We start from the raw sequence: 26,912 nt of genomic DNA, 5'->3' as shown, positions 1-26,912 counted from the left end.
GAAAGAAATGAGGGGGAGTCAGTCTCTGGGGGATGGGGGCTCTGGCTGCTTTGGTGTGAGAGGCAGGAAGCACATGTCTCTGCCGCGCAAAGCTGAAAGAGCAGCCGAGGGTTACCGAGGACTCTTCTATGTGATAAGGACATACACCAAATTTAAAAGGAAAGTGCTGGACAAAAGAAACCAGCTGTCAGTCAGTATTACACACTTAGAGGCGCCGATGAGTTCAAAAGGAGTCTTCTCTAATAAGAAATAAAATAGCAGAGGGGTTTTACAGCAATGTTAACAGAATAACAAAAGAAATTTTTGTCCTAGAATTCACCATTCCCCAAACCAGGCCAAAAGCCAGGTGGATTCATTCAATGTGAAAGACAGAGAGGACTTTAAAAAAAAAAAGAGAGCAAAAAAAGTGTATTTTAGCAGTTTGATGGTGGAGCCATTGCCCTGCCCTGCTCCTCTAGCTGGTGTATCCGCACATGCACTCTGATAACTCTGGTCGCCATCTAGCTTGGTTGTAGATTTAGAGCCATCCCAGCTGAACGTGGGACCAGTAATATTCAATTAGTGGGATCTGTGCTGGGAGCTGCCCACAGTAGGAAGGCCCTGCTCTTCTGCATGCCCTGGGAGAGGTGTGTTTCACTGTTAAACACCTGCAAAGTGTCTGACCCATCCTGAAGTCGGTGTTAAAAGTCAGGAAGAGCAGAGCCTCTCTCCCCTTTGGGCTTTGAAAGGCCCCATTCAGTGAAGCTGCTCTCCTCGCCCCCACCAAGGGAGGGGAGGATTCTGGTGCCTCCTAACCCAAGCGGGACAGATGCTCTCTTCCAAGGGGTGTATCTCGGGGGATGAGGCACGGGACAAATTGTGCCTAGGAAGGGCTGGTTGCGTCGCTTGCCGCCCTGTGCAGGCAGGTGATGGTGAAGATGGTGCAAGAACCAGCATTAATAATAGAACAGAGGGCCAGGACTGCCCCAGAGATGCACTTGAGCGCCGTTGGTCCCAGTTTCTTTGATGCTTTGAAATCTGCTGGTCTCCCATCTGCCAAAAGAGCTAATACTCCATATGTCAAATTCCCTGTATTTAAGGCTTGACAGTGGTGTTTTAATCCCTTGCCTTCTATGGCATTAAAAAGAAGCAAGACTGATGATTAACATTAATAGCATTTCCTATCTAACTTCTTTTGAGCTCAGCAATTCACCTAGCTCCAGTGTTACTGTATCTTGGGCCTCATGAACCTAAAACTTAGTATTTCAGACAAAAACATTAATAAATTATAATGTTTCAAGTGTTGCCAGCCATAAAAATAACACCAAACTGCTACACAAAATTATTTGACCCATTCTAGGAAGTTGAATGGGAATCTTAAAACCAATAAGGACAGTTTGTTTCAGATCATTTCTAACCAAGGGCTCCCACTGCAAACTTTAACATAACTCATAGGTCATTTCTGATGTCACCAAAATAATAATGAAATGGTAGAGATACAGTGCTGCTCTCTCCCTGTCAGAGCCATGAGAATAGCTGACTCCAGCACAGGCTACTGTTTTTTCAAATGTAATCCTGGGAAGTAATCTGATTCCTTTTTAGCGTGAAAGAACACTAATAAGTCACAATAATTTTTTCCTTTGACAAATGTGTCATTCACATTCTGAACTTGAGTGATGATTTCATAGCGCTCAGTAGAGCCAGAGTCTGCTTCTGTGACTCACAGGCATAATGCAGAAGTAATCTAAAAATAATCAGAAGTCTATTACTTCTGCCAGAAGGTAATCAGTAATAAGTACCGATTATTGCTTTTCAGATCCAGTAATTTGTAACAGATTACTTCTTCAAAGTATCTTGAGAAAAGAAAAAAAATCACTTACCTTTGTTTCTTATCACTGTGAGATGGAGAGGAGCATGGCATCGATGCCCAGATGTTGCCACACAGTTCCCATGTGAATAACGATGCCAGAGCTGAGCCAGAAACCAAACTGCTCTTGCAAATTTTAGGGAGTTTCACAGTTTCATGACTGGGCCAGGTGGGGCTTTGTCTTTGGATGACTCAGGCCAGCCAGCTGAATCCAAATGACCCTCAACCTCGGACATATTTTTCTCTGAAGTCTGTGTCTGAGTTGAAGCTTATTGTGTCTGGTCAGTCCCCAGCTGAGGCAGGTTTCTCCCTGTCCTGGGGAGGTTGGCTGGCATCCTGTGCTGTTCCCAGCGAGTGGCTTCTGTGGGGCAGAGCTGCACGCCTGCTCCACTTGGCTGCTGCAAATCAACAGTGACATGAACTGTGGCCTTGTGTGTAATATTCCCTTCTCTAATACTAGTTTTTGGTTTTTTCCTTTGCAGAACCCATCACAGCTTTCCCAGGTGAGAACTTCTACTTTCCAGGTAAAACTGCACTTCTCTCAGTGGTTTCCTTCAGCTGGCATGGGCTATTACATTGAAGGAAAGCGATGTGCGTGCTTGTACAAACAGCAAATGTTCTGAGCAGTGAAATGGCAAGTGTGCGCTAAACCTCCCCTGCCGCAGCAGCAGGAGGTGGCACCCTCTGACTCCTGCTAGGTGACAGGGAGCAGGCAAACAGACAAGTCCTGCTGTCTTGGGACTGAATAGCATTAGGAAACCTGCCATCGTGAGGCATTCGCCCTCCTGAAGAGCAGCTGACCCCAAAATGGGAAGGCTGAGGAATAAAGGATAATTATCAACAGACTTAAATGAAAAACCAGTAGCCGATTAAAAGTGAAATGAGGTGTCAGTGACTTAAGTTAGTGGGGGGGGGGGCTGTTTATAGATGCTCTGGCAGTGGTGGTGTTCGAGCTGCTGGGGAAGGAGGGTGGGGCTGGTCTGCTTGGAAGGGGAAGGGAGTTGGGAGGTAGAAGTGGGAGAGCAAACTGCCATGAGGAGCTCTGAAGGTGACAGTCAATAAAAGGAAAACAAGGTGAAATAGTGCATTTAATAGCTTAATACTAGCCTGGAGGGTAGAAACCGGTATTTCTCTGATCAAACCTACAGAGTAAGAGAAAAGGTGAGGAACTCAGAAAAACTGCCTAGCTCTTTGAGCAGTCAGTGGGGATGCTGTTTGTCTTGCTCTGGGGTGGGAAAAGCTGTCTGCTTTTGTGGGGAAGATCAGTTTAGTCTGTCTGTGTTTTGATTTTGGATTTTGTTTTCCTGCCTGCCTCTTCAGGAATGCATCTGGGGGTTGTGTTGTGATGAAGAGCAAACTTGGGGCTCCCCTTAACTTTGAAGGTTGTTTTGTCAGTTCAGTCAATGCACCCTTTGCTTTCACTTGGACATGATGTCCATACTCTTCCCATCCCCTACTCTGCTGGTGGGCTGTAAGATATGGCTGGGCTTTACCCTAGAAGCAGCTACGTTTCTGTGCAGGGCAAAGCTGTCTCTGGTGGGTACGTGCGTTGGAAGATGTGGCAGTAAAGGAAAAGTAGACACCAAGACTGAAGTCACGTGCACGACTCCGTCCCTGGGGTGTGACGCAGGCTGTCGAGCGTTACCAATGGGAGGGACATGCACAGGGCATAACACCATATTTTACAGTCATACCCATACTGTAACAACTAGGAATTTGGGTTTGCTTGTTTTTATCTTGCTTATTTATCTGCTACTCAGGCTTGTGGTGTCACTGAAAAGCTGCTGCAATATTCTCAGCTGACAGTTAAAGCCTCACAACCCTTCCTTACTTACACCATCACTCCATGTTCTCCTGGGCCTGGGCTGGTACCTATTTTGCAGACACCATCCTTGTCTTCTGGGGCTTGTAACATGTGTGTCATCTTCAGTTTGAACCTCCTTCTGGGTCCTCACACCAAGTCTACCCAAAGTCCTGCTAACTCATGTTGTTTTCCTCTTCACCCCATGCCTTGCTGCCTGTATGCCTCCGTTTCTCCATCGTATTCCCCAGGGCACACTGGCTGGGTAGGGACAGCATTTGGTGTGCCCAGCACAGTGAGGTGCCTGAGCACCACAGGCAGGTGCTGTTGCAGGCACACCTCCCCTTCACACAGGAGCTCGCCAGCTTATGCCAGTGGGCTCCTGCCCATTGCTAGCTCCTTCAAGGACATCCTAGCACTGGTCACAATAGGTGAGCAACTGCAGCAAAATGTCGAAAAGGTTTCCCTGGCTGATGGGCAGGAATAGATGAGACAGAGGGATGAAGTGACCAGGGAAAGAGCAAAATGCAGAGGGAAAATATGAAGAAGTGAAGATGAAGATCGTAGACTGCAAGGCAGTAATTAAAATGAGGGAGGCAGAGACACCCAACAGAAGGAGAGGGTAAAAGGAGGGGAAGAAGTCCCTAGCTGGAGAAAAGAAGAGAGACAGAGAGGAAAGACTGTGCAGGAAGTATTGAGATGTTCTGTAGCCCCCACTCTTGCAATTACCTGATGAGCTGAAAAAGTCAGATGCCATTAAAAATAATAGCAAATCCTTCCTCTCCTGACTTGGGAGCAAAGCTGAAAACATGCACCTTCCAGGATCACAAGGCAAATAATAAGAGAATTGTGTGGGTGGAATATCTTTCAGCTGGTGGGTCGGGATCGTACAAGACCAGTCAAGTGTGCTTAAACTGTGCTGCATTTGAGAGTTGATGCATCTCACCCTTAAAGAAAAGGTATAACAAGTAACTCGAAGCAAGGAGTTAGATAAATACCAGGTTAAAAATAAGAGACTTATTCCAAAGAGCGTGGAGACAACCCATGGGGAGAATTTGCCTTTGGGACTGGTGGATTCTCCCACACCAGGTATCCTGAAATCAAGACAGGGTTATCTTCCTGGAGAAATGAAAGGTAGCAGTTAAGAGGTTGAGGCTGACACTGGTTCTGTGGCATTCAGATTAAATGAAGGTAATACTTGCTTTCATCTGTGCCATCTATGAAAAGTCCAGCTGTGTTGCTTGTCCACAGTCGTTAATGTCAGTGATTTCAGAGAGGAATACGAGCTGTGACAAAGCAGTGGCAGAGCAAGGCAGGCAGCCCTCTAGGAGGCTCTCTGGAAAGGATTTTCTCCTTTTTTTCCCCAGATGACATTTGCTCTTGCTTCTTTTGGGTTTTGATTTCTGCTGCACAGCTCTAGAACTGGTCCCTGTAGAGTCTTCCCTGTTGGGAAGAGGAGGGGGCTGTACCTGGCCAGGTTGGAGGTGTGAGCGCAGCAGCACACCCACATTAAATCATCCACTCTGTAGGGATTAAATCAGATTTCCATTGACCGGTGTCCTAAGCCGTGCATAAACACAGCACCCACAAACTTGACAGCAACAGCGGGAGGCGTTCCTTTATTAAGACAAGAGCCCTAGTGAATAAATGAGGAAGGGCAAGTGTGTGTGTGTGTGTGTGGCAGAAGGCAAAGGGGAGTGGAAAAATTATTAAGTTAAGAAGATGGATTTTTTTCTTCCATCTCCCTGAGCAGAGAACTTTTCCACTGATATAAGAGAAAACTTCCAGAGAGCAGCAGAGCCAGTAAAAACAGAGCAGATAACATCAGCGCTGTGTGCTGAGTGGATGGGCAGCTATATTTAGTGGCTGACAGTGTAAGGAAGAACAATCATTAATGTTGGGAATTGGCTTCGTTAGGGCTTAGAGACAACTGAGTGTGATTCCTTAATGACTTCAGTTGCTAAATGAACTCTCCAGACTTCTGCTATCTCCTCAGCAGGGCTGCGAGGTGCGGAAACAGGGCTGAGGAGGGGCTCTGCACCACCCCTCATACTTGCAGCCCTGGCTGCTGCATGGGGACATCTGGAGCAGGTCAGAGCCAAGCAGAAGTTGTACTGAACCCACAGCTGCCTCAAGGTCCCCCAGGGATCCCTCCCACAAGCAGGATCATCTGGGGCGCATCACGCTGCTTCCCTCCATCCCCAGGCAGGCACAGGGCAGAGGTGTGTGGGGAAGGGGCTCCTCTATGGCCAGACCCACCCTTTGTATTCCCAGCCCTGCACCAGGCAATGTACAGCCGTCGGGAGGCTGTGCAAACCTTCCTTCCCTCTGTTTTTCAGAGGAGAGCACTGCTCGCCCGCAAGCTCGGGAGCTGTCAGCATCCCTGACACCTGCCCCCCTCTCCCCACCCCAGTTTCCACCAGCAGGGCCCAGTGCATATCAGTGGTGTGAGAGGCTGTTTGCCTGTAAACCTCTTGCTGGAGGAAGGCGCTATGTAAGCAGAGGCTGTCACCGAGCGTAAACACAAGTGGCCTCTGCACAGCGAGCAGACCTGCGATCTTCCCGGGGGTCAGGCCCACGCCCCGGTGCTGTCAGGCACAGGCGAAGTGTTGCTGATCCGTTGGGGATGTCGGTGGGCCGCATGTGGGTCTGAAGCAGCTTGGCCAGCTGGATCTGCAGTGAGAGGCAGCAACGGGCTCTCAGTGAAGCTCAGGGCGGTGTTGAACATGCTCACCCCGGCGGGGGGCTGGTGGCGGTCCCCGCGAGGTGTCCCACACTGCCACCCCCTGTGCAGTGCAGCGCTCAGGGAGGCTCAGGGATGTGCTGCTTTCATTCCCCTGTGCCCGGGTGGCCGGTGAAGGTAGAGAAGGAGGTCGGAGGGCTGCCTGCTCCGTGCCTTTGCCACCCCCAACACACAGCCCAGCCTGTACTCCCCTTCCCCAGGTGCCATCAGGGGGCAGGAGGGATGGGGCCACCCCCATTCCTGGCGGCAAGGGGTGGCTGGGGTGAGATGCGGCGAGGGCGGCGCATCTGGCAGGTAAACTTCTCCTGAGACATCCGAATTTCTTGCCTATAATGACAAATATGTGGGTGGTTCCCAGCCTCCTGCTCTGTAAAAGCAGGGTTTGTCTTGCCTGTGTGGCTTTTCTTCTTGCTTTTGAGGGTTTTTTTTGTTGTAGCTATGCATCTGGGTGCAGTGTTCATTCTTATTTTTACTCCCTGTGCCTGGGTTTTAGGGGATGGGGAAGGGAGGAAAGCCTTGTGACTGGCGGAGGAACCATCATTTTGCCTCATCTTCTGTGCCACCAGCAGCAGAAAAGCCATCACCATCCCAAATTTGCCAGCGAGTGGCTCAGCTGGTAGGGCATTGTTTGGAGGGGAGGGTGGAGGCCATGCTGAGAGATGCCCTTGCTGCTAGCAAAGTCGGGTGCATCCTGCACAGTTTTGTTTTTTCCCCTTGGCATCCTCCGAGCCTACTCAGGAAACCAAGCTGGCGTATGGTTAGCGCAGAGCTCAACAATAAGCTGACACCAACCCACAGGAGCCCCCAAAATTCTGCTTGCCGGCACCTAACCAGGGGGCTGCCCCCTGCCAGTGGGCCGGGGGCAAGAGAAGAGGGCAAGCAGAGTTGGGGGGGTCGATGTGTCCAGCAGAAGAGCAAATCCTTTGGAGAGTTTCCCCAGGGACTTTGGCCCCCTTGAAGTAGCCAGTAAATAAACATGGTGCAAAAGTGCATCTCTCCCAAGTTATTTACAGCTCAACCCTGCAAGCAGAGCTGGGGAAGTGGGAGCAGCGTGTGCAGGTGGAATAGCGCAGAGCCAGTCTCGGCCGTGGGCGTGAGCACAGGCACCGGCGTTCCTCTCCTCGGTGCCTGCCGGAGGCACGTGTGCGTGCATGCTTCTGCGGACTGGCAATGAGGTCCTACGCGCGTCTGATCACCAGATGTGCGCCGAGCTGTCCCAGGATGACCGGGGAAGGGAGAGCAGGGCTTTGCAGCCATGCCCTGCAACATGCTGCAGCTGCAAGAGTAGGAAGGTTAACCGTTGCTGGGCTGAGCATGGGTGCTGCCTGCCCTTGAATTCAAGGGAAGCAGGTGCTTTTCCAGCCCTCCCTAGATGTGTTTGCTTTATCAGCATGAATTCATAGTCCTGGCTTGCTTAAGCTGCAGAGAGCATGAGTTTCTTATGTGAGTGTTGGGTTGAATTTTGCAGCCTGTGCTGTGTAAATAATCGTTGCCGTCCTTTCTCGCTTTAAAAAATAATAAGGAAATCTGTAAGTCTGTGAATGGGGCACCTAGTGAGACCAGATCTGTGTGCAGAGCACTTTCAGAGAGAGATCTTCTTCTCTGTCTTTTCCATAAGAACGACAAATGTTTCTCCCTGTAATTTCTTTCCCAGTCTCCTGTGGTAACTTCCTTGGCCATATGAGATTACGCTTTTCCTCCAATTAGGAACGTGATGTGTTTTGTCACTGCTTGACAACATCTGCCATGTGGAGACAAAACCAGGCGGCTCATCTGGAGAAGGCCAAAAAAAAGAGGGGAAAAAACCATTTGTTGATGCCAGAAATAACAGTAATAATAGCGTGCATATGGAATTTGTATTGCAATCCAGGCAGCCTGATAAATTAAAAGGGAAGAAAAAGGCCCTTGAATATGTGGGCTCAGCAAACGCTAGGCTGTGCTCCCCACCAGGAGCACACGCCGTATCCAGAGGCGGCCCTGGGACCTCATGTTACTCGGTGCTGTACTCTTGAAAGCATGTGTTTCTTTTTGTGCGTCTGCATGCCTCCCACCTAGCAACCCTGTTCTGTGTCTCCTCCCCAGGGGCAACCCTCCTGCCAGGGACCGAGCCCACAGTGGACACGGTGTCAGTGCAGCCCATCCCAGCCTACTGGTATTACGTTATTGCCGCCGGAGGTGCTGTTGTGGTGCTGGTCTCCGTCGCGCTGGCCCTTGTGCTCCACTACCACCGGTTCCGCTATGCGGCCAAGAAGAGCGATCACTCCATCACCTACAAAACCTCCCACTATGCCAACGGGGCCCCTGTGGCCGTGGAGCCCACCCTAACCATAAAACTAGAGCAAGACCCCTGCTCACGCTGCTGAGAGCCGAACAGGAACAAGAGAGCAAACAAAACACAAAACAGACAGACAGACAGAAACTAAGACTTCAAATACGTTGCCTCAGTTTTGCACTTTTTTCCTTACCTAGCATACATGTGAACTCTTAGACATCTCCGTCCCTTCTCCGTCCCCCCAGCCCTCCCCGAATCTTTTACAAACTCTAAACTAATGCTGCATCTTGGATCGCCAGAAGAGACACACCGCCCCTTCACTTCAGAAGTGAACGCTCCCTTTCGATTACTTTTCGAGGACTCTTGGGGTGTCGGGTGGGGTTTTTTTGTTGTGTTTGTTTGTTTGGGGAATATTTTTTTGTTGGTAGGCTTGTTTGGTTTGGGTTTTTTTCTCCGCCCAGTAGGCAACCTGCAAGGAAACTTGATGGTGAGCCTGGAAGCTTGTGTGTGCGGCTCATGCGCGTGTGTGCTAAATCTGTGTATGCGAGTGTGCATGGGAGAACGCGCGTCTGACTGACTGAATGTATATTTAGAAACAGCCCCTTTTTGATTTGCTTGTTGTTGCTTCTACTTGCACAGGGAATGCTTCCCCCCCCCCCTTCCCGCCTCCCCTCCGGAAGGTCTGGGACACGTTTATGGTAAATACCCTGATTTGTTTACTTGGGGAAGAGAGCAATGCTTTTTTGTTGCCTTATCTAGCTTTGGCTGGGTTTCTTGTTTGATAGCGTTAATGTCTCGGGTGCAAAATGAGAAGAAGAGGCCAGGCTGGACAGTAGGAATGTCCACCTCACATGGCTAGAAGAATCCAGAGAGGTTCATAGACATCCAAAAAGTAAGATCTCTCCATCTTATTCTTTCTGCAGCCAACATGATAACACAGCCATTGTTTGGAAGTGGGGGAGGGGGGGACCCTCCTCTTCCCCCACCTGCAAGTGAATCTATTTAAAGTTGCCTTATATCAGAGAAGTTCATAATGAATATTTTGTTTGTATTTGTTAAAGCCAGCCTTAGGGTAACACATAGACTTCAGCAGGTCTAAGGTGGATGCTAAATACTGTAGTTTCTTGAGAATTGAAGGTTTATTTATTTTGTAAGTATCCTCGCTCTGGGTGCTGATGCTTTTACTTTTACACGGGGAAGGGGGAGAGGGCTCCTCCTTGTCTTTCTGCTAGAAATGTTCAAGGAACAAGTATAATTCCCCTTTCTGGGTTTTGGGTCTGATTTTTTTCCTCTGCCCAATTCATAGCTGCTGAATCATAAAACTTGCCAGTTGACTTTCTAGAATGTCAATTAGTTTTGTGTTTGCTGATGTTCGGCTTCTTAAAGCATCAGTAACATCTAGCAAGCAAAGCCTAGCAGGCGCACCTGGAGGGCCCGGCTATTGCTGCTGTTTTAACCAGGGAGGTGAGATGGAGCCTCCAACATGCCTCCGACTGTTGAATGGCCCAGCGTATTGTAGTGGAAATGCCTTATATAAATTACTGAATGATGACATGCAAAAGTGGTTTGAATCATTAACTCTAATCTGTTTGCAGGCAAAAAAAGTACCTCCAGTGAGCAAGGTTCTCCATCTTGTTTGTGTTCATTTGTGACAAGTGATCAGATTCCCTCCCCCCTCCTAAACTTGCTAGTGCTCCTCACCCCTCCTTTGCCCATGAATATTGCATAAAATGAATCAAGACGAGCAGCTCTGTTAACTTCCCTGCAGTCTTGAACTTCCTTTTGGTCTGGGGAAAAAGTGGAAACACAAACGGTGCTGTGCGTACGTGGTATTGCCCCTATTGCAGCGGAGCCCTCTCCTCAAGGGGTCTCTGTTGATGGGGGTGTCACTATCCCCTCCCTCCCTGCCTTTATTCATGCAGCCTGTTTCAGCTCCTCATGCTGTTTACTTAACAGATTTCAGCGGGAGCCCCTCAGCTGCAGCAGCAAGTGTCTAAAACGTGCAGGGAACGCAGAAAACCCCAGGGTGATTTGGCATGGTGATCACGTTAGGGGGTGGTGGGTCCTCGGGGCAGCATCCCACCGCAGCCTGGCTCCCGCCAACTTTTTGAGGGTGGCGGAGACGTGCCTGTCCCAGCAGAGCTGGAAGGGACCTGGGGGAGCTCCTGTCACCTTACAGGTGGTGCCACCTAGAAGTCCCTGGAGAGGGGCTTCCAGGGCCGGGGTGCTTTCTTCATGAGCCTCCTTGTTACACAGCACTGGTGTTGCGGTGCATACGGTTTGTGATGTGAAATCCCATCCCCTCTCAGCCAGCTGCAAATTAAAGCCGATGTGAAATATTGGCATGCGCTTGCAGGTCAGCCCAAGCCATGTCAGCAGATGATACCGTCACGTTTCCAAAGTCAGTTCGATCTCCCTAGGTCAGACAATCCCCTCGCTTCGACCAGGTTCACCTCCATGGACTTAGCAAGTGCACATCGGTGTGTCAGAGAGGAGAATGTGGCACCCTGTCTTTCAAACCAAAATCACCAAAGACAAAACAGAACGTCACTTCGAGATTTTTATTCCCAGTTATCCCCCGCTCCTCGAGCCCTGACATCCCCAGCGTTGCCCAGTTGCCTGTGTGTGAAAAATATCTTGTGGAAATTTGAAAATCTTTGAAGATGTATTGTGTGGAATGTAATAAAATGATGATATTTTTATACAAATATCTGGGGGTTTTCTTCCTTCTTCTTTCTTTGCTAATGAGAACGCTGTTGGTTGAAATGAAGCAGTGTTTTAAAACTGCATGTTTTCTTTTGGAGCATCAGGGGTATCTCCTTTAGCAAAGTGAAGCTCCTGTTCTGCTGCGTGCAGACCTAGCTCCCCGGCAGTGCAGCTGGTGTGCGCACCCTGCCTCACTGCACTCAGGATTGGACCATTAATAGCGGCTTTTAGATCCATTACATTTGTACCAGTCCTTAGTGGGAGTTTTGGGCGGCTGGACTGACACTTGGGATTGTGTGGGGATTTTGCTAACACTGCTTAAGTGCTAAATTGCTCAATGTGATTATGCAGAATTTCTCTGGCCGGGGCCCCTGGAGGCAGGACATCTGACTTCCCGGGGCCCTGGGGGCCAGCTCAGCTGCCAGCTCTGTCCCCGAGCACAATGAAAACTGGGTAAGCCATTACCAAAATTAATAATGAAAATGGCAATGCATTCCGTGAAATCCTTGCTGGGCCTCTGGATGTCGGGCTGCATAGGAGAGCTGCACGGGAGTGGCCCGGGGGCCACGGCACCAAGGGTTTGGAGAGGTGTGTGTCCCCTGCCTTCCCTCCACCCGAGTCCTCCCAGCTTGTTACAGGGACCTCTGCTGCAGCATTTCTCCTTCCCATCTTCTCTAGGTGCACCTTTCACACCTTCAAAGGAGTCAGCAGCATCACATTTCATGTGAAATATATTTTGCTGCCAGTTTGAGAGGTTTTTCTTCCCCTCCTGCATTTATTTTCCTTCTATCACACTCTTTATCTTGGCATACAGCTCAGCTTTGCAATGAAACTTCCTGGCTTTACTAGGAATTCAGGCGATCAACAAAAAAATAATTCAAATGTGATCCCTCGCTTTGGCTGTTCAAACACAAGCAAAGCTGAGGACCCGTGCCGTGCTTTTTTTGTGGGTTTTTTTTTTTGCTCTAATTGTACAGCAAAGCCCATACACTTGTAATTTGCATTTTGTACACTTCAGTGACTGTCCAGGCAAAATTCAAAACAAATATGCACATGTGAAAAACAGGGAGGGAGAGACTGGCTGATGGCTTCCCAACAAGGAAGAAAAAAATTCTGTTAAGTAAACGGACAAAAAGGGAGGAATTGTTCAGGGTTTAATTATTCCGCATATGCGCCGCAGCCAGATTGACCGGAGAGTTGGGTGCTGCTCAGGCTGCAGCACATCATAGGGAAGAAAGCAGCTAAAAGTAGCACACTTTGTTTAAGAAAATAGATAAACTTAGTGTGATTTGGATACAACCTCGTCTGCGGGTAACTTCAGGGGTTTAAGAGTCTATTTGAAAAAAGGGGATAAACTTTTTGGGGTAGCAGTAGGGGCTCCATATTTCAGGGAGTGACGTGAAGGGTGGAAGTCTGATGTGTCCTGTGTACCACGAGGAGGGTCCAGATGTGGCTTCCCTGGTTTTATGCAGGGTGATGGTGTCGGTCTTTTCATCTCTGCAGTTGCTGCCATGTTGTAGGGAAAGCAACTCCGTGCGGCTGGTGGGAAAGGGCCCATGGGCCCTCTGTGTAAGCGATGGGGCAAAGCCGGTGGCAAACGGGAGTGTGAAAGGGGGAGCGGTGGCCTGGCAAATTAAAGGGTGCCGTGGGAAGGGCTGTGCTGTGCCTTGCCTGGGCAATGTCAGCGTGCCCGAGATGGATGGTCGCTGAGGAGCAGGCTGCAAAGCACAGTGCTCATTCACCCAGCCCGGAGACTGGACGTGGAGCCAGGTCTGCCCGGGCAAGCACCTGCAAGATGGTACTTGGCGCAGGGAACCCAGGGCTGTAAGGGCGAGGTTGGCTTTTTCCTGGGCAGGGTTGAAATGCCTCTGCTGGTGAATGCAATGGAATAAGGTAGAAATCAGATTGTGCACAGGACTGTGTTGAGATTTTTGCCCCTCTAGAAACCCTGTGAAAACCTACTGACTTTCTTGGGGCCGGCCCCAGCTCACCCCGTGTCAGGGCAGCAGTGAGGCGCGCAGACACAAGGCGAGGGCCCCGAGGCGAGCTTGGACAGCCTCTTGGCTTTCCGCCACAGCTCCTCCATCAGTGGCTTTGCCGGCTCTTAGCAGCAGTGACTGCCAGTTTGAGGAATAGTGTCGTTAGCCGTCGCCACTGTAAAACAAACAGCAACAACGGGGAGGGAGATAAACATATCAGGATGCCGCAGAGCTGCCAGCTTCTCCCCCAGCTCCAAGCCCTTGCGCGGCAGCGACGGACTGGCAGCGCTGCCCTTGTGCTGAGGAACTGCTCAGTTTGGGACTGGCGAGCTCCAGCATGGAGCGCCGAACCCGAACGGCGGCTCCTTACCCGGGTAGTCCAGCACTAAGAGAGAGGGAGAGGAAAACCACACCGTATAATGCCACTGTAATGCCGTGCGCACGCACGCACGCACGCCGCCACCACTGTTTCCCTGGCCTGGTGCCGGCGCTGAGGAGAGGTGCAAAAGCAGGACACGCTGGGGAAAGGGTCGGGCTGCAACGGGGGACGTGGCTGCTGCAGGGAGGGTTTGGCAGGGTCCCCGCTTTGGGCAGCCACCTTGGCCATTTGCCATGCGTGCGGCGAGGGCAGGGTGCCACGTGCCAGAGAGCAGCGCCGGGGCTGGAAATAGCTGCCTGCCTCAGTCTGGCTTCACATCTCTGAGCGCTTTCGGTGGGAGTCTTCACCTGCCCAGCCACGCTTCCCCATCTTCTCTGCAGGCGGGAGGCCCAAGGAACGCAGGAGGCTCCTTGGTGCCCCCCAGTTTGAAGCTGGTGCCGCAGTGCGCACCATGCACTGCTGCCGGGCAGCGCCAAGGCAATCTGAGGATAAGGTTCCCGTGCTGCGGAGGGTGTCCGGGCGAGGGGAGAGGCTGCTTGTTTGCTTTCTTTAATGCTCAGCTGTAGCCAAAGCACTGTTTTAATTTGAAATTTGGCAGGGATTTAGCCCTTTTGTAAACTGAAGTCATTGTGTGTTTCTGGAGGAGTGGGGAAGAGAGAAGTGAGGCAGATTTTCGGCTGGAAATAGAGCGGTGGGGGATTCAGAGGGAGTGTTTCTGCCTGGTGCCTGTGCTGCTGCTTTGAGAAGTGCTTCCCCGTTCACATTCACCCAGGGTGGGAGGTGTTGCTCCCCCAGCCCCCAGGGCTCCCAGCCGAAGGAGCAGCGCTGCGCCGCTGCCGCCGCCAAACGGAGCGGTGTCAAGGCGAGGCCACGGCGGCTGCTCTGCTGTGTCAAAACAAAATGATGTGTGTTGGAGTCGTGCTATTGCTGCAGAGAGAAAAGGGCTGGGAATGAGCAAAGGGAGAAAAGCGAGGATGAGAGCAGAGCTGGAGTGCTGCCTCTCTGCCAAGGCTGGGGAGCAGTAGTGTCTGACCCCGTTTCTCTGGGCTTAGCTGGATTTAATGTTTCAGGCCCTCATGGGTGCTGTTTGGCAGCAGAGCAGCTGCGCATCTCCGGTACTCCCCTTGCCGGTCAGGGTAGCACCAGCCGAGATGGATGTTGTAGCAGCAGAAGAGAGAGGTGAGCCCATAGGAGGGCACTTGCTGTTTTCAGGCAAGTGAGCAGTACACGGTTGTTTCCTCACTGTGGAAAGGACCAGAGAGCAGCCAGCTACCCCTCTTTTGTACCAGGAGGCACAGCTGCAGATGTTACTGGGGAGTGAAAGACGGTAGGTAGCAGAGCCCACAAGCCACCATCACCTGGTGCATCCCTGGTGCAGCCCCAGAGCCCACGGACCCCTGTGGGAAGTGGGGAGCAGGTCACCAGGAGTGCATCCCAGGCGTTCTCCAGGCCAGACTCCCGTGTGCCAGAGAGGCTGCAGGCAGGCAACAAAAAGGGCTGGAAATTGCTGCAAATTTCATATATCATTTGGGAAAGGCACGCCCTGCCGAGGGGCTCATTTTGTTCACCTAGAGAGAGCCCGAGAGGCCACCAACTGCAAATGCCTGTGTGTAGAGAGATGCACAGTGACAGAGCTCTGCCCTGGGAAGGAGGGACCCAGCAGGAGGCAGCGCTTGGTGCCCGGACTTACACCAGACAAAGTCAGTTGAGAAAGAAACAGCAATTTTTTTCTCAATGGTGGTCATTTGCCTTGGAGGAGTGTGTCTAGGTTCCAGCAATTGAGACTGGGCAGTGCTGGTAACCCCGTGCAGGCAGGCTGGTGTTGAGCATGTGTGGTGATGGGAAATGTATGCCAGTCCATATGATATACTGGCCTCAGCTTTGCAGAGGTGAGCTGCCTTGGGCAGGTTTGGAGAGCTTTCCTGCAAGAGGCACATATATGTCTGTGGTAGGACACCGGAGAACCTCGTCTGCTCTTGTGCCTCCCTCGTCCACCCTGGCAAGGCAGATCGAGCACATGTCACCCCCCCTTCCCGTAACCCCCTCTCTGGCCCAATCTCTCCCGCCCCTGCTACTATTTTAAAACAGATGTACATTAAAGCTCCTTAATCTCTGGAAATACTAATTCTCTCCTGCTCTCCCTCCATGTGAGTTCATACGAATGTGGTACTTAAGTCGCTCCTTGTCTTTGATTAGAATCTCATCTTTCTTTTTCAGGTCCCATAAATTAGCCTTTTAGCTGGCAGTGCTCTCAGATCCAACAGATAACAGCCTTTTCTCGGCATCTGGCCGTTTCCAACAGCATCACTAACATCATCTCTTGGGTATGGCTGGCTAGGTGCTCACAGCCATCATTTAGCACACACGCTTTAAAAAGGGCCTTTCACTCAGGAGAAAGTATTCCTCATGTTTAAATACAGTTTCCCCTAACTTTCTTGCATACCCTTCTCCAGTATATTTTTTTTCCTTTTAAAAGGCAAAAAGTCAATTGTGCCTGAAAGCTGCCCTTTAAGGAAGCAGCTCTCCACAGCACAGGGCAATGCATGTTTCTCCCATTCTGCCCAGCAGCTTGCAGGGCTTTTCTGGGGACCACTTTCCAAGGGAGTCACTTCCCATGGCCTGCTCCACTTGTGACAATACTGCTGAGCCTTGTCACAACGGAGCCTAACTGATGACGAATAGCAGGCTAGTTTCTGCGACAGGAAATCATCTCTGCTAGGAACTGAACTGAGACCACCAGCTTCAATTCCCACAGACAGCCACACAGCCAGAGCTGGTTCTGTTAATGACTCGAGAAACCCCAGTATGGAAAAAGAAACATCAAGTTACAGTTTTCCAAAGCCGGCTTAGAGCCCTGCATGACAACATACAGTCTGATAGCAAGGAAATGGTGTGCGGGGAACAGAAGAATGAGGGCCTATCACGGGCCTGAGGAGGAAGGAGAATGGGCGAGGAGGAAGATATCATTAAAGCGGCACTTGGAGTCATATTAGCGTGGGGAATTGGGAAAATTGCTAGAAGAGTAAATAGATTTTGGGCTGGGCTTTTTGAATAAATGTTCTCTCTTTTCAAGTTTTCCCAGCGCTCCTTGCTTTCAGGCTGCAAGAACTAGTGTTCTTTTCAAAGTGTTGATTAACCGATACTTTGTTTTTTCTGGCTTTTCCCTCAAGGCTACCCTGGGAAATAAAAAAGCACCAAATTGCTAGCTTGTTCTCACACAAAATTTAGAGGAGCTACAATACGGAAAGGCAAAAGACTTCTAACGGCCTTTCCCCGCACGTGGGCTCCTTGGGCAGACCGTGGTCCAATTTCAACCTTTGCTCGTGTTCGAGCAACCTACAGTTTCCATAGGGTTGTGTGGGTGACACGGATGACAAATTTCACTGCTTGTCTTCTGACAGAGGACTAGCAAAGCAGACGTCTCCACGTGTGAACTGTTTTGCAAGCTATTTTTCCACATGTTCGGCTCTAAATGTTTGCAAGAGGCCCTCAGGCAGTTCTCCCAGCCCTAAGATGTTGCCATCTGGGCCTGTCAGTTCTGGAAGTGTTGAGAAATCATGTGAACTTGCTGCTAAAGTGAGGATTTACAGAAGATGGTGTGCACCTATGTTTCTTCAACAAGCTACCAGCAGCCTCGAGTCAGCTTAATTACCTGGCTCACTAGACACAGAGCTCATTATCAGGAGGGGAGAGTGTTGGGGTTTGTGTGTTCCTGTTGCCAGGTTCACTTGAAAATTCAAAGAAATCCCTTAATCTTTTGAGTGCAGAGGGCAAAAGACAATTCTGACCAAAGAATGGGTATTTGGGAAGGTATCATTAGTACCATCACAGAGGATCACTGCAGGCAGGTGTAAGGTGGGGTTGGGGCAGCATGATGTTCAGCAGAGCCCCCTGCTCTGGAAGTGAACCTTGAAACGTCGCTGGCAGGTTTTGCCTGATACCATTGCCTGGGATAGCAAAAAAATGGATTTGACAATTCAGGAGGCCTTTTCAAGTCCTAAATCTCTGTGCAAATGGGCACAAATACTCATTTATAAGGTTTTTGAATAATTTCTTTGTACATGGCTTTTTAGGCACAAGTTACATTCTTTGGTTTTGGTTGTTCATAAGTAACCTCTTTAAACTCTTCTTGCCATTTTTGCACAAGACGCAAAGCAGCCTTGGTTTTCAACCACAACTATTTCAAAGGTGTGACTTTACCGCTTTCTAGTAGTCCCTGATTTTCTGCATTCCTGATCATTTTGAGGTGTCTTCTCAGTTGAGCAACCCAAGTTACAGTCAGCTTTGAAAAATCTAAGCAGATTGAAATGAAAGGGCATTTTCTTTTGGAAAAGAGCCATAGTAACTGTATGTAGAGATAATGCTAGGAAGACTGCACAGGAAAATAACTTAGTTCTGCTCAGATTACAGCATGTGCATTTGGTTACTAGTGCTTGATCTGAGCTGAACAATAAAAAGAAATGTCACCACTAAAAGGAATTTGGATCAGAGAAATGTTAACATAAATGCCTAGATATGGACACCCATTTCCCACTCTCTCCATTTCAACCAGCTTTTGCATTAAAACATATAATGATGGTACATGACTTCCTCAAATTACCATGAATTTATCTGAAACCCAAACAGAAACTGGGTCATTGAAGCTCTGTGTCCAGTAAGATGTATGGGAAAAGATGAAAAGTAGAGTGTGCTAAATGGATCTAGCATTAGTGGCAAGTAATGATAGGCACTAAGATCCTATTCAAAGTTGTAAGAATAATACCGCTGAACATGTTAATAGTGAATTATGGTAATTATGCAGGCACCAATGACAATATTTTAGTGCTATTCAAATTATCTGGTTTCTTTGCTTTCGCTTGCTCTCTTTTCTTCTTAAAAGCTAGTCATTTGGTGGCCATGAAATGGGATGTAGTGGGAAGATCCTGTTCTCTCAAGTGTGCAAGAGTCTTCACTGACTTTGGCCAAAGGAAGAAGAGGAAGAGTTCTTCCTCCTTCAATGAGGAAGAGCCTTGCAGTAGTTTAACTATTGCTTTCTTCTGGCCGGTCTCGCAATCCAGTGACCAGTGGCAATAATGCCTGCAAAAGGCCTCTTTAAACAAACAGCGCTTCCCATTTTGTTGTTCTAGTGAACTTCCCAAGAATGGAGGATGACTTTCTGACCTCTGAGCAAGACTTTGAAGACAACGATGATCCAGGTTGGTACCCAAATGCCACATGGGCAATTTATCTGGAGGAGCTTGTGTTTCAGTATCAGATGCCACAATTACTCACAAACCTCAGCTTTAGTGGGTGTTAGGAGCTAGAACACGCTTAAGAATGTACACTGAAGTGGTGGCTTAGTGTCTGGATGAAGACATTAATTTTCTTTTCTTGTTTTCCTTTTTCAACAGCCAGCAATCTTGCAAAGTCAATATATTGTATTTGTGTTAGGACAAGTGGAACTGATCTTTCAAGCCTTAATTGCTGCTTGCATGGCATTTTGACTTGTAAATGGAGAAAATTAAGTCTGGGAGCTGTGACAGATTGTCTCCATAGTTTTGAACCCAATGGCACTTGAAGGGCCAGAGTTTCAGTGGGTGTAAAATGCTAGCATGCTATTTACATAGCCTGAGATGTAAAAGTGAATTAGGGTGCCTAACTTTCTTGGTAGTTTGGTGCTTTGCATTACTTCTAGACCTGGGTTAGCAAATCCCACTGAGATATACCCATGGTGGTCCTTATACTCTTGTAAGGCCATCACAACTCCAAGTAAGAAATGCATAAAGGTGGTGGAGGGGAAAGTGATCCCTGGATAATAAGTGCCCATTCCACTGCAGATTACTTTGGATCGGATAGGAACGACACACTGTTCTCTACTAACTCTCCAGGAACCCCGAAGCTAGACAAAGAAAAAAGCTGGCTCTACACCCTGGATCCCATCCTGGTGACCATCATAGCGATGAGCTCCCTTGGCGTCCTCCTCGGGGCCATCTGCGCTGGTCTGCTCCTCTACTGCACGTGCTCGTACGCTGGGCTGTCCTCACGGAGCTCCACCACGCTGGAGAACTACAACTTCGAGCTGTATGACGGCATCAAGCACAAGGTCAAGATGAACCACCAGAAGTGCTGCTCGGAGGCCTGATGGGTGCCCTGGGGATCACCCTCGGTGTTGCACCCGGTGAGGTGGGCTGGCGGGGGGGTACTTTTTTTGCTGTTTTCTATGGGAACTGAATGCCATAACGGGGAACAAGGGGTGTGGGAGGAGCGAGGGGAGGCGCTGCTCCTGCCGCCAGGTCCCACCAGTGAGTCACGCTCCGCCAGGACCGAGCGGGCTTTCCCGCAAACTGGACTGTGCCGGGCGAGGAGGGACCGAGACCCTTGTTTGTTGGTTCATCTTCATTTTCTGCTGATGCGAGTGTCTGGGACGTGGTGAGGGAGACTGGTTTACCTTTTGGATGTGAGAAACTAAATGTTGATTGTTATCTCCCACCTCCTTTCTCTGGTGAGCCTCTGAGAAGGCTGAGGGATTTCTTCAGCCACCCTGTCTTTGGAAATAACACACACACACACACACACACACACACACAGATGGAGACCTGATCCATTTTCGACCCCATCCAGATATCGTTTTAGCTGTAGGGATTTGTGCACTTCACACTAAGTCCAGGAAGCTACAGTTTCCAGTCCTGAAAATGGAAGCATGTTGTTACCTTCAACTTTTCTTCTCCTAGTAGGGGGAAAGGTGGGATACTGGCTTTAGTGTCGATGGTAACAACAGCCCTTTCTGAAATCATTAAGAAATAAAATAGAAAGGAAACCCTATGTGTAGAAGCACCTCTTTGAGAGAAGCTGAAGAGCCTTAAAGTGATTTGTGAATAAGAGCCATTTATTAAATCCAGATCTTGGATTGCAACAGCTGAGGCCTTCATCAGGAAGGCCTTTCTTTGAATCTCCCACCCCTCTTGATCCTGCCCTTTTTCTTTTTCTTTTTGCTATAATGAGAAAATTGCAGCAAACAAAAGATAGAGCCTGTCAAGCTGCCGGTGCTCAGGCGACGGCTTTGGAAAGGGGGCTTCGCTCGGGGTTTGACTTGAGGCACAGTGCCGAGGCCTCTCCGAAGTGCCAGGGAGGGAAAATGAACAGGGAAGGAGGCTGGAGCCATGCCCACGGCTCCGGGAGCCCGGCTGCTGCACCCGCTGGCCCCCCTCGCCTTCATGGTGCTCCCCTTCTCTCTGGAGCTCGGGGGGCACGAGCTGGTGCCGTCAACACCGCTGGACCAAACGGCTGCCGTCGTATCCCCTTTGGAGCAAAGCTGCGCTGCTCCTGATCAGTAGCAAAACCCAGAAGTTTTATTTATGAGCTGTGTTTTGTTTTACTTTGAACAAGTGCCTTAGAAGAAGTATTTTTCCTCCATCTGATGATCAGTGCTGTATCAGACAACAAGTGAGGCCTTCGTCCTTCCCCGGCAAAACACTTTTCTTCACCGCTCTCTACCGGGTAGAGCCCGGCTGAAGAAGTCTGGTCCTTCTACTTTCAAGTGGTCTGGCTACATTGTCTGGCAGCTGATACCTCTCCACTTACCACTGTGCCGTGGGAGAGGAGTGTTATGAAAACAATTTAATGGAGAAAAAGAGTTCAAATGCTGGGGCCCAAACCAATGCCTTCATTTCCAATTCAGTACAGACAGATCACCCTTATCAGCTTGCACATACATAAGCGAGAAACCTTTCCAGCATGTTGAGTTTGCTTTCCAGGGGCTCTTTGGAAACACCTGACATGTCCTGACTTTACATTTTGCCTAGCAAATAGTTTGGGTTGAGGATGGATTTTTTTTTCCTCGCTAACCGCAGAGCGCCGAAGGTGTGATGTGCTGTGAAGCTCAGTTTGCAGAGCCCCTGCAAACACATCCTGTGGGAGGGCAGGTGTTTGGGGAGACGAGCAACATCTGGAGAGGAGATGAGCACGGACAGTGCCACAGCTGCTCCTCCGTGCCGTGGGAATAGGAACATTTGTCTAGTGTTTCATGAAGAGCTCCATCAGACAGCAAGTTTTTAGGAAAAAAATCCATCTTCTCCGCTGTAAGAAAGACGCATGTGTTACTGGGGAAGTAGATATCAGCAGCTGTGTCGTCAAAACATCCACGGTTCATACACGCACACGCAGAGACGCGCACACACAAAGACCTTCATTTTTTTAATTCACGCTGTGCACCCAACAGAAACAGCAGTAAATGTATCTCAGATTCCCCTTTCGAATCACCTTATTTCTTTTGGCATTCTTCGTGGACAAATTCCGCAGGGGTGTTATTTTACTGTACAAAAGAAACAGGCAGTAAGAGGAAATGTACCAGACCATTTCAAAGCTGGATTGCTGCTGCTTGATGATTTTATCCCCTTCAAATCACAGGAGAGGGGAAGGATGAATGGAAAAGGACCATACAGTAGAAAAGTCGACTTAGGCAAACCATAGGAGAAAATATATAATTAAAAAGGTGACGTTATGGTGTCTCGTAGACGTACAGAGAGAAGAGTTCGTATATACATATATTCAGAAATAGTGTGTTTGCACACGCACGTGAATTCTCTGTATGTATTGTGTATGTGACTTCTTATTCCGTGGGACTGACTCGTGTTAATATATCTCTTGATCTGGGGCAGGAGAGTACTGCTGATCTTGGCACTAACTTGGCATGGGCCCAGCGAAGCGTCTGCCCTGCGTGTCCCACTTGCCCCTTCCAGACGGGGCAGGGCCTACGCACATTCGCTTGCTGGGCAGGAGCAGGCCAATAATGCTGCAAAGCTGATACCTCACTTACCTCTGCTGGGTGCTTTACTGTTCTTCTACGGAAAACTGTGTTTGATTGTAACTTCAACAGGGAAAAAAAAAAGAAAGTCGTCAGTGCATTCAATTCATTGCATCCTCCTCTGCAAATAGATTAGGTTTGCTGATCGCAATTCCCTCTGTGAAATTCAGAAAAGAAAAAAAAATAAGAAATCGGTGTTAATGCCTTTGCTGAAATGGGCTGTTGCCTCCACACCCTTCCTGTGGCGAGGACGTGTTGCTAACGGGCGGGCTGCAGTGCTGGGTTATTTAATTTTGTGGGAAGGTGTGGGGGGTGAGCATGGGCAATCAAACCATTAAGAAATTATATGCAGAAATGGAACTTCTCCAAGGTTTGCAGTTCAAGGTGTTTGACCGTTCACTGGCTGAGCCAGGACTTATGGACTTATAGAGCTTTTACTGTGATTCTTCGGTGTAAAAAAAAAAAAAAACCAAACAAACAAAAAAAAATCAAACTGTGTTTATATGATTTGTATAAAAACCTTTTAAAATTACTATTTAATAAACATTATGGTAGAGATTATGTTTCAGTGGCTTTTTTATTGATGAAAGAGCCGCAACAAGGAAACCGAACTGAGAGGGCTATGGGTGGCCAGAAACCCCAGGGAAACCGAGGCACAGCTGGAGACGCACAGGGCCATGCCCACCACGCTCCTTTGCTGCATGCTGCGCATCTCTTTGGGTCACTTCGGGCTGCCTGTCACCCCGAGGTGACGCGGGGCTTTAATGCAGACCCTGTGCACACGTGTCCTCCTGCTCGGACACATCTCTCCTCCCAGAGTCGGGGACAGCTGGAAGCTGCTCTGCCCCAAGAGCGACGCCTGAACACAAACCCAAAAGCAGACACAGGTCCCTTCCTGCCACCCCGCACCGCTGCCTGATGCTGCCAGCGATCCTGCAGAGGAGTGTGGGTTTAGGCTAAGAAAAACATAATTTAGGACTGAAAGGGCTCGGTGCTGAGCAGAAAGGTGCAGTCGAGGCTTTGCAGCGCAACCACATAGCGGGGTAATGGCCAGCCGGGGGGATGATGGCTGGGGGGAGGACACTGGCTGCACAGGGGACTGGGGGTGACTCAGAGCACAGCAGCACAGCCACCACGCAGGGAGAAACCTGCACCCCCTCTGCCTCCTTCCAGCCAGCCTCAGGGGCGCGCAGGGGGCCAGACTGTCCCCGCTCAGCCACCTCACCGGGGTGCAGGTGCTGGGTGCCAGCGTATCCCTGTCCTGGTCCCTGCGATGGTGGGCAATGACCGGGATGGCGCAGTCCTCTGTGGTTCGGCTTCAGCCTCACCCTTGGGGGGTCACAAGAGGCGTTAGGCAGTGGGGAGTCCCGGCAAACCCCAAAGCCAAGCCTGGCCCCACGCATTTGTCTTCACCACCCTCTCTCCACTGTGTCCCACCGCCCTGATGGTGGCCCTGGCCCAGGGGGGGCCTCGCATCTCGCACCCTGCAGCTCTCCCTGCACCGGTGGCCAGGAGCCAGGACAGGGCTGGAAGGAGCTGGCTGAAGAAGCAGTGGGGCTGAACCTACAGCATGGAAACATGTTTATTTACAGGCACCCTGACAAACAAGAGCCAATCCATCAAGCCCCGGGCACCTCAAGAGCAAATGAAATTTTGCTGCCTTCTCCTTACTTCCAACGCTGTGGCCCCCTCCTAAAGCATGCGTGTGTTAAAGAGGGTCTTTAAGCGATGAAGGGCAGCTGGCAGCTTAGATGAAGATGACAGTGTAGCTGCAACCTTGACAGCTCTTCCCTCACCCAGGAATAAAGAACTGATGTGCAGATTGATACCTGGGGGAGAGGCTGTCAGAGAGCAGGACGGAGACGGCAGATAAGCGACTCAATCAGTGTCAGACCTGTCCTGCCGTAACACCGCCTGTAAATCACTGCGGTTAAAGAGGTGCCTCCACTAAAGCGAGGAGCAGAAAGCAGGTAATAGAAAAACAGGTGGCGAAGCAGATGTGTGCACTGACCAGGTTAAAAGCCTGAGAGCTGGGCTGCAGCTGCCGCCTGGGCACAAAGGGGAGGCAGGCACCCACTTCAGGAAATTGAAATCTTTAGGGGGGTTTTTAGCACAAGCTGGGATTGCATTTGGGTGGGTTGCTCTGCAGCTGGCAGGATGGGGTAGGACCCAGGGGTGCCTGTGTGCATTTGCCATGCACAGACGGGTACCCGCTGCTAGCGGAGGCTGGAGTATGGGGGGGGGCATGGGGGCGTTTCATGTGGCACAAGGGTAATCAGCAGCTGAGTGGGCTAATGAAATCGATTTCCCCGTTCTCGGGCTGCTCCAAGATGGGGATCCAGCCGCTCCAGCACATCCTCGAGAGCTGATTGCAATCGTGCATGCACCCTCCCTGTCTCTCTTGCCCCTTCTTCTTTGAAATATTCCTTTGCTTTTGGTTTAATGGGAAATCTTTTCAAATAATGACTTGCTCTCTGGACAGCTGGGGGCTTGGCAGTGAGGGGGAGTCACGGGGCTGAGCTAATGAGTGGATTGGTAATTAATTAATTGCAGGCAGGTGCAAGTGGAGCCTCCCGTCGCCTCTGTCTCCTCTATCTCTCTCTGAAGAGCTCCTCTGTCTCCTGGAGCCTGGCGCTATCACCAACCTTCCAAGGGGATTTAGCGAAACCTGGTGCTGGCTTTGCCATGGACAGTGACTTTGGCAGGCAGGATGGAGGCTGGTGGTCCCATCCCCTCTGGCGACCACAGGGAGCCTGCCTGTTGCAGCATGTTGCCTCTACATCTCCATAGCTGCCAGGCTCCTTACGCTCAGGCCATGATGACTAGCACCATAAAGCACCTTCCCTCTGCCGGCCAGGTCCCCACTGCCACTCCCCAGGGAAGTTTGATTGCACTGTTTGCTGTAGCTGCGCTGAAATAGTTCACACCTTCCCGCTTTACACCCCAGATGGGCCAAACCCGCCTGGACATGAGAGGTGTTGGTGAAGCCCCAAGTGCTGACTCCTGGTGAGCTGAGCACTGGGGACCCCACTGTGGCCAGTGCCGCTACTGCTGTCTCCACGCTCTGTCCTTTCAGCCTTACTTTGGCTGCTCCAGTGGTCACTCAGCAGAGCCCTGTGGCTGTAAATATGGAGGGTGACACTGAGTTTTGGTCTATGCAGGTCCACAGCAAAATTTGCGTTGAATTCAGTAGATCCCTATTGTCACTCACACTGATCAGATAGGATTAGGCTTTCCTATCAATACCTGTTACATGCAGTGACCCATTTAAAGCAACAAACTCACCATGACTAAAGCAGTTTAATAGGAAAATAACTAATCCTTAATGTGTTGAGAAGAAATGACTCCTCTCTAGGCTCCTGTGTACTAACTCAGTGGCACTACTAATATCCAAAATGGAAAGCACTGAATTAAACACTCAGCAGCTCTACCCCTGCCTTGGCCTGGGTGCCAAAAATCAAGGGAAGAAATATAGCCCAGCTTCCTTGTGCTGCTGCAGTGCATGGAGGGCTGTGGGATGAGCCAGCATGGGCTGGCAGCTCAGCGCCGTTTGCTGCAAAAGACTTTGCTAACACTTCCTCGGTTAAGTGTTCACAAACCCGGAGGAAATAGCTGTCCCAGATGTTGCTGATAATTTCCTATCAGGTGCCTCCTGGCGTGGTGCGGGACTGCTTTGTCACCCTTCGGATCAGCTACCAACCTCATGCTTAATAACGGAGTTGACTGACTTCTTTACAAATGCCATCAAGATTTCTAGCACTATTTTTGCCCTTCTGGTCTCTTGGGTTTACACAGAGAGTAACTCTGCCCTGGCTTCAAGCCCAGCTTGCTTTGCAGCTCTCGAAGCACACTCCCAAGCGGAGTGGCCTTCAGCAGAGGCACAGGGCAGCTCTTCCCTCGCCTCACCACCTCGCCGATGGGCTGCGTTGGACGACAGAGGCAGCCCTAGGCCATGCTGCCCCTTGGGAAGTGCTTCCCCAAGGTGTCCCGCTCCACCGCACGAGCAAAGGGGTGAATTCTTCCAGCAGCCTTCAGAGACAGCCGTTACCAAATGAATTTCAACCTCATATTTTAAGAAGACATTCGATGTGCTTACCAGAGCTGGGGAGCCCTTTACACCACAGCAATAATCCAGTGATCGGCCATGAAATCCTCAGCACAGTGTCACATCCATCCCTTTCAGCAGAGAAGTTTTATTAACTTAGGGTGTGAAAAGTTTCGGAGAGCAAAAAGTCTCTCTCCCTCCGAGAGAAATAAGGATGATTTAAGCAGTCTAGGTGTATTTGAGATGGAGAGCGAGTCCCCCAGCTGACACATCAGAGGGAAAAACTGTAAGCCGAGGCTGCGTTTATTAAAGAAGGAAGCTGGGGCTGTGTAAAGCCAACCTTTTTAAGCACTCCACGA

At 49.9% G+C, this 26,912-nt stretch overlaps 1 protein-coding gene across 3 annotated transcripts in view; it reads left to right on the top strand.

Moving 5' to 3' along the window:
- NRP2 (neuropilin 2) overlaps positions 1-20,063 on the top strand; it is an 87,208-nt gene extending 67,145 nt beyond the window's left edge. Inside the window, exons 15-17 of one of the 3 annotated variants that reach the window (XM_010565309.1) lie at positions 2,329-2,349; positions 18,853-18,921; positions 19,543-20,063. In XM_010565309.1, the coding sequence (XP_010563611.1) occupies positions 2,329-2,349; positions 18,853-18,921; positions 19,543-19,847 (395 nt within the window). In that variant the 3' untranslated portion in view covers positions 19,848-20,063. Of the gene's footprint in view, positions 1-2,328; positions 2,350-8,472; positions 9,298-18,852; positions 18,922-19,542 lie in introns of those variants that run through there. The other 2 variants (XM_010565319.1, XM_010565329.1) reach the window with 2 other exon arrangements.
- The last annotated feature ends 6,849 nt before the right edge of the window (positions 20,064-26,912 follow it).

Source organism: Haliaeetus leucocephalus, unplaced genomic scaffold (genome assembly GCF_000737465.1).
Source record: "Haliaeetus leucocephalus isolate CR32 unplaced genomic scaffold, Haliaeetus_leucocephalus-4.0 Scaffold1, whole genome shotgun sequence".
Lineage (NCBI taxonomy): Eukaryota > Metazoa > Chordata > Aves > Accipitriformes > Accipitridae > Haliaeetus > Haliaeetus leucocephalus.
This window is presented reverse-complemented; position numbering and strand designations above follow the sequence as displayed.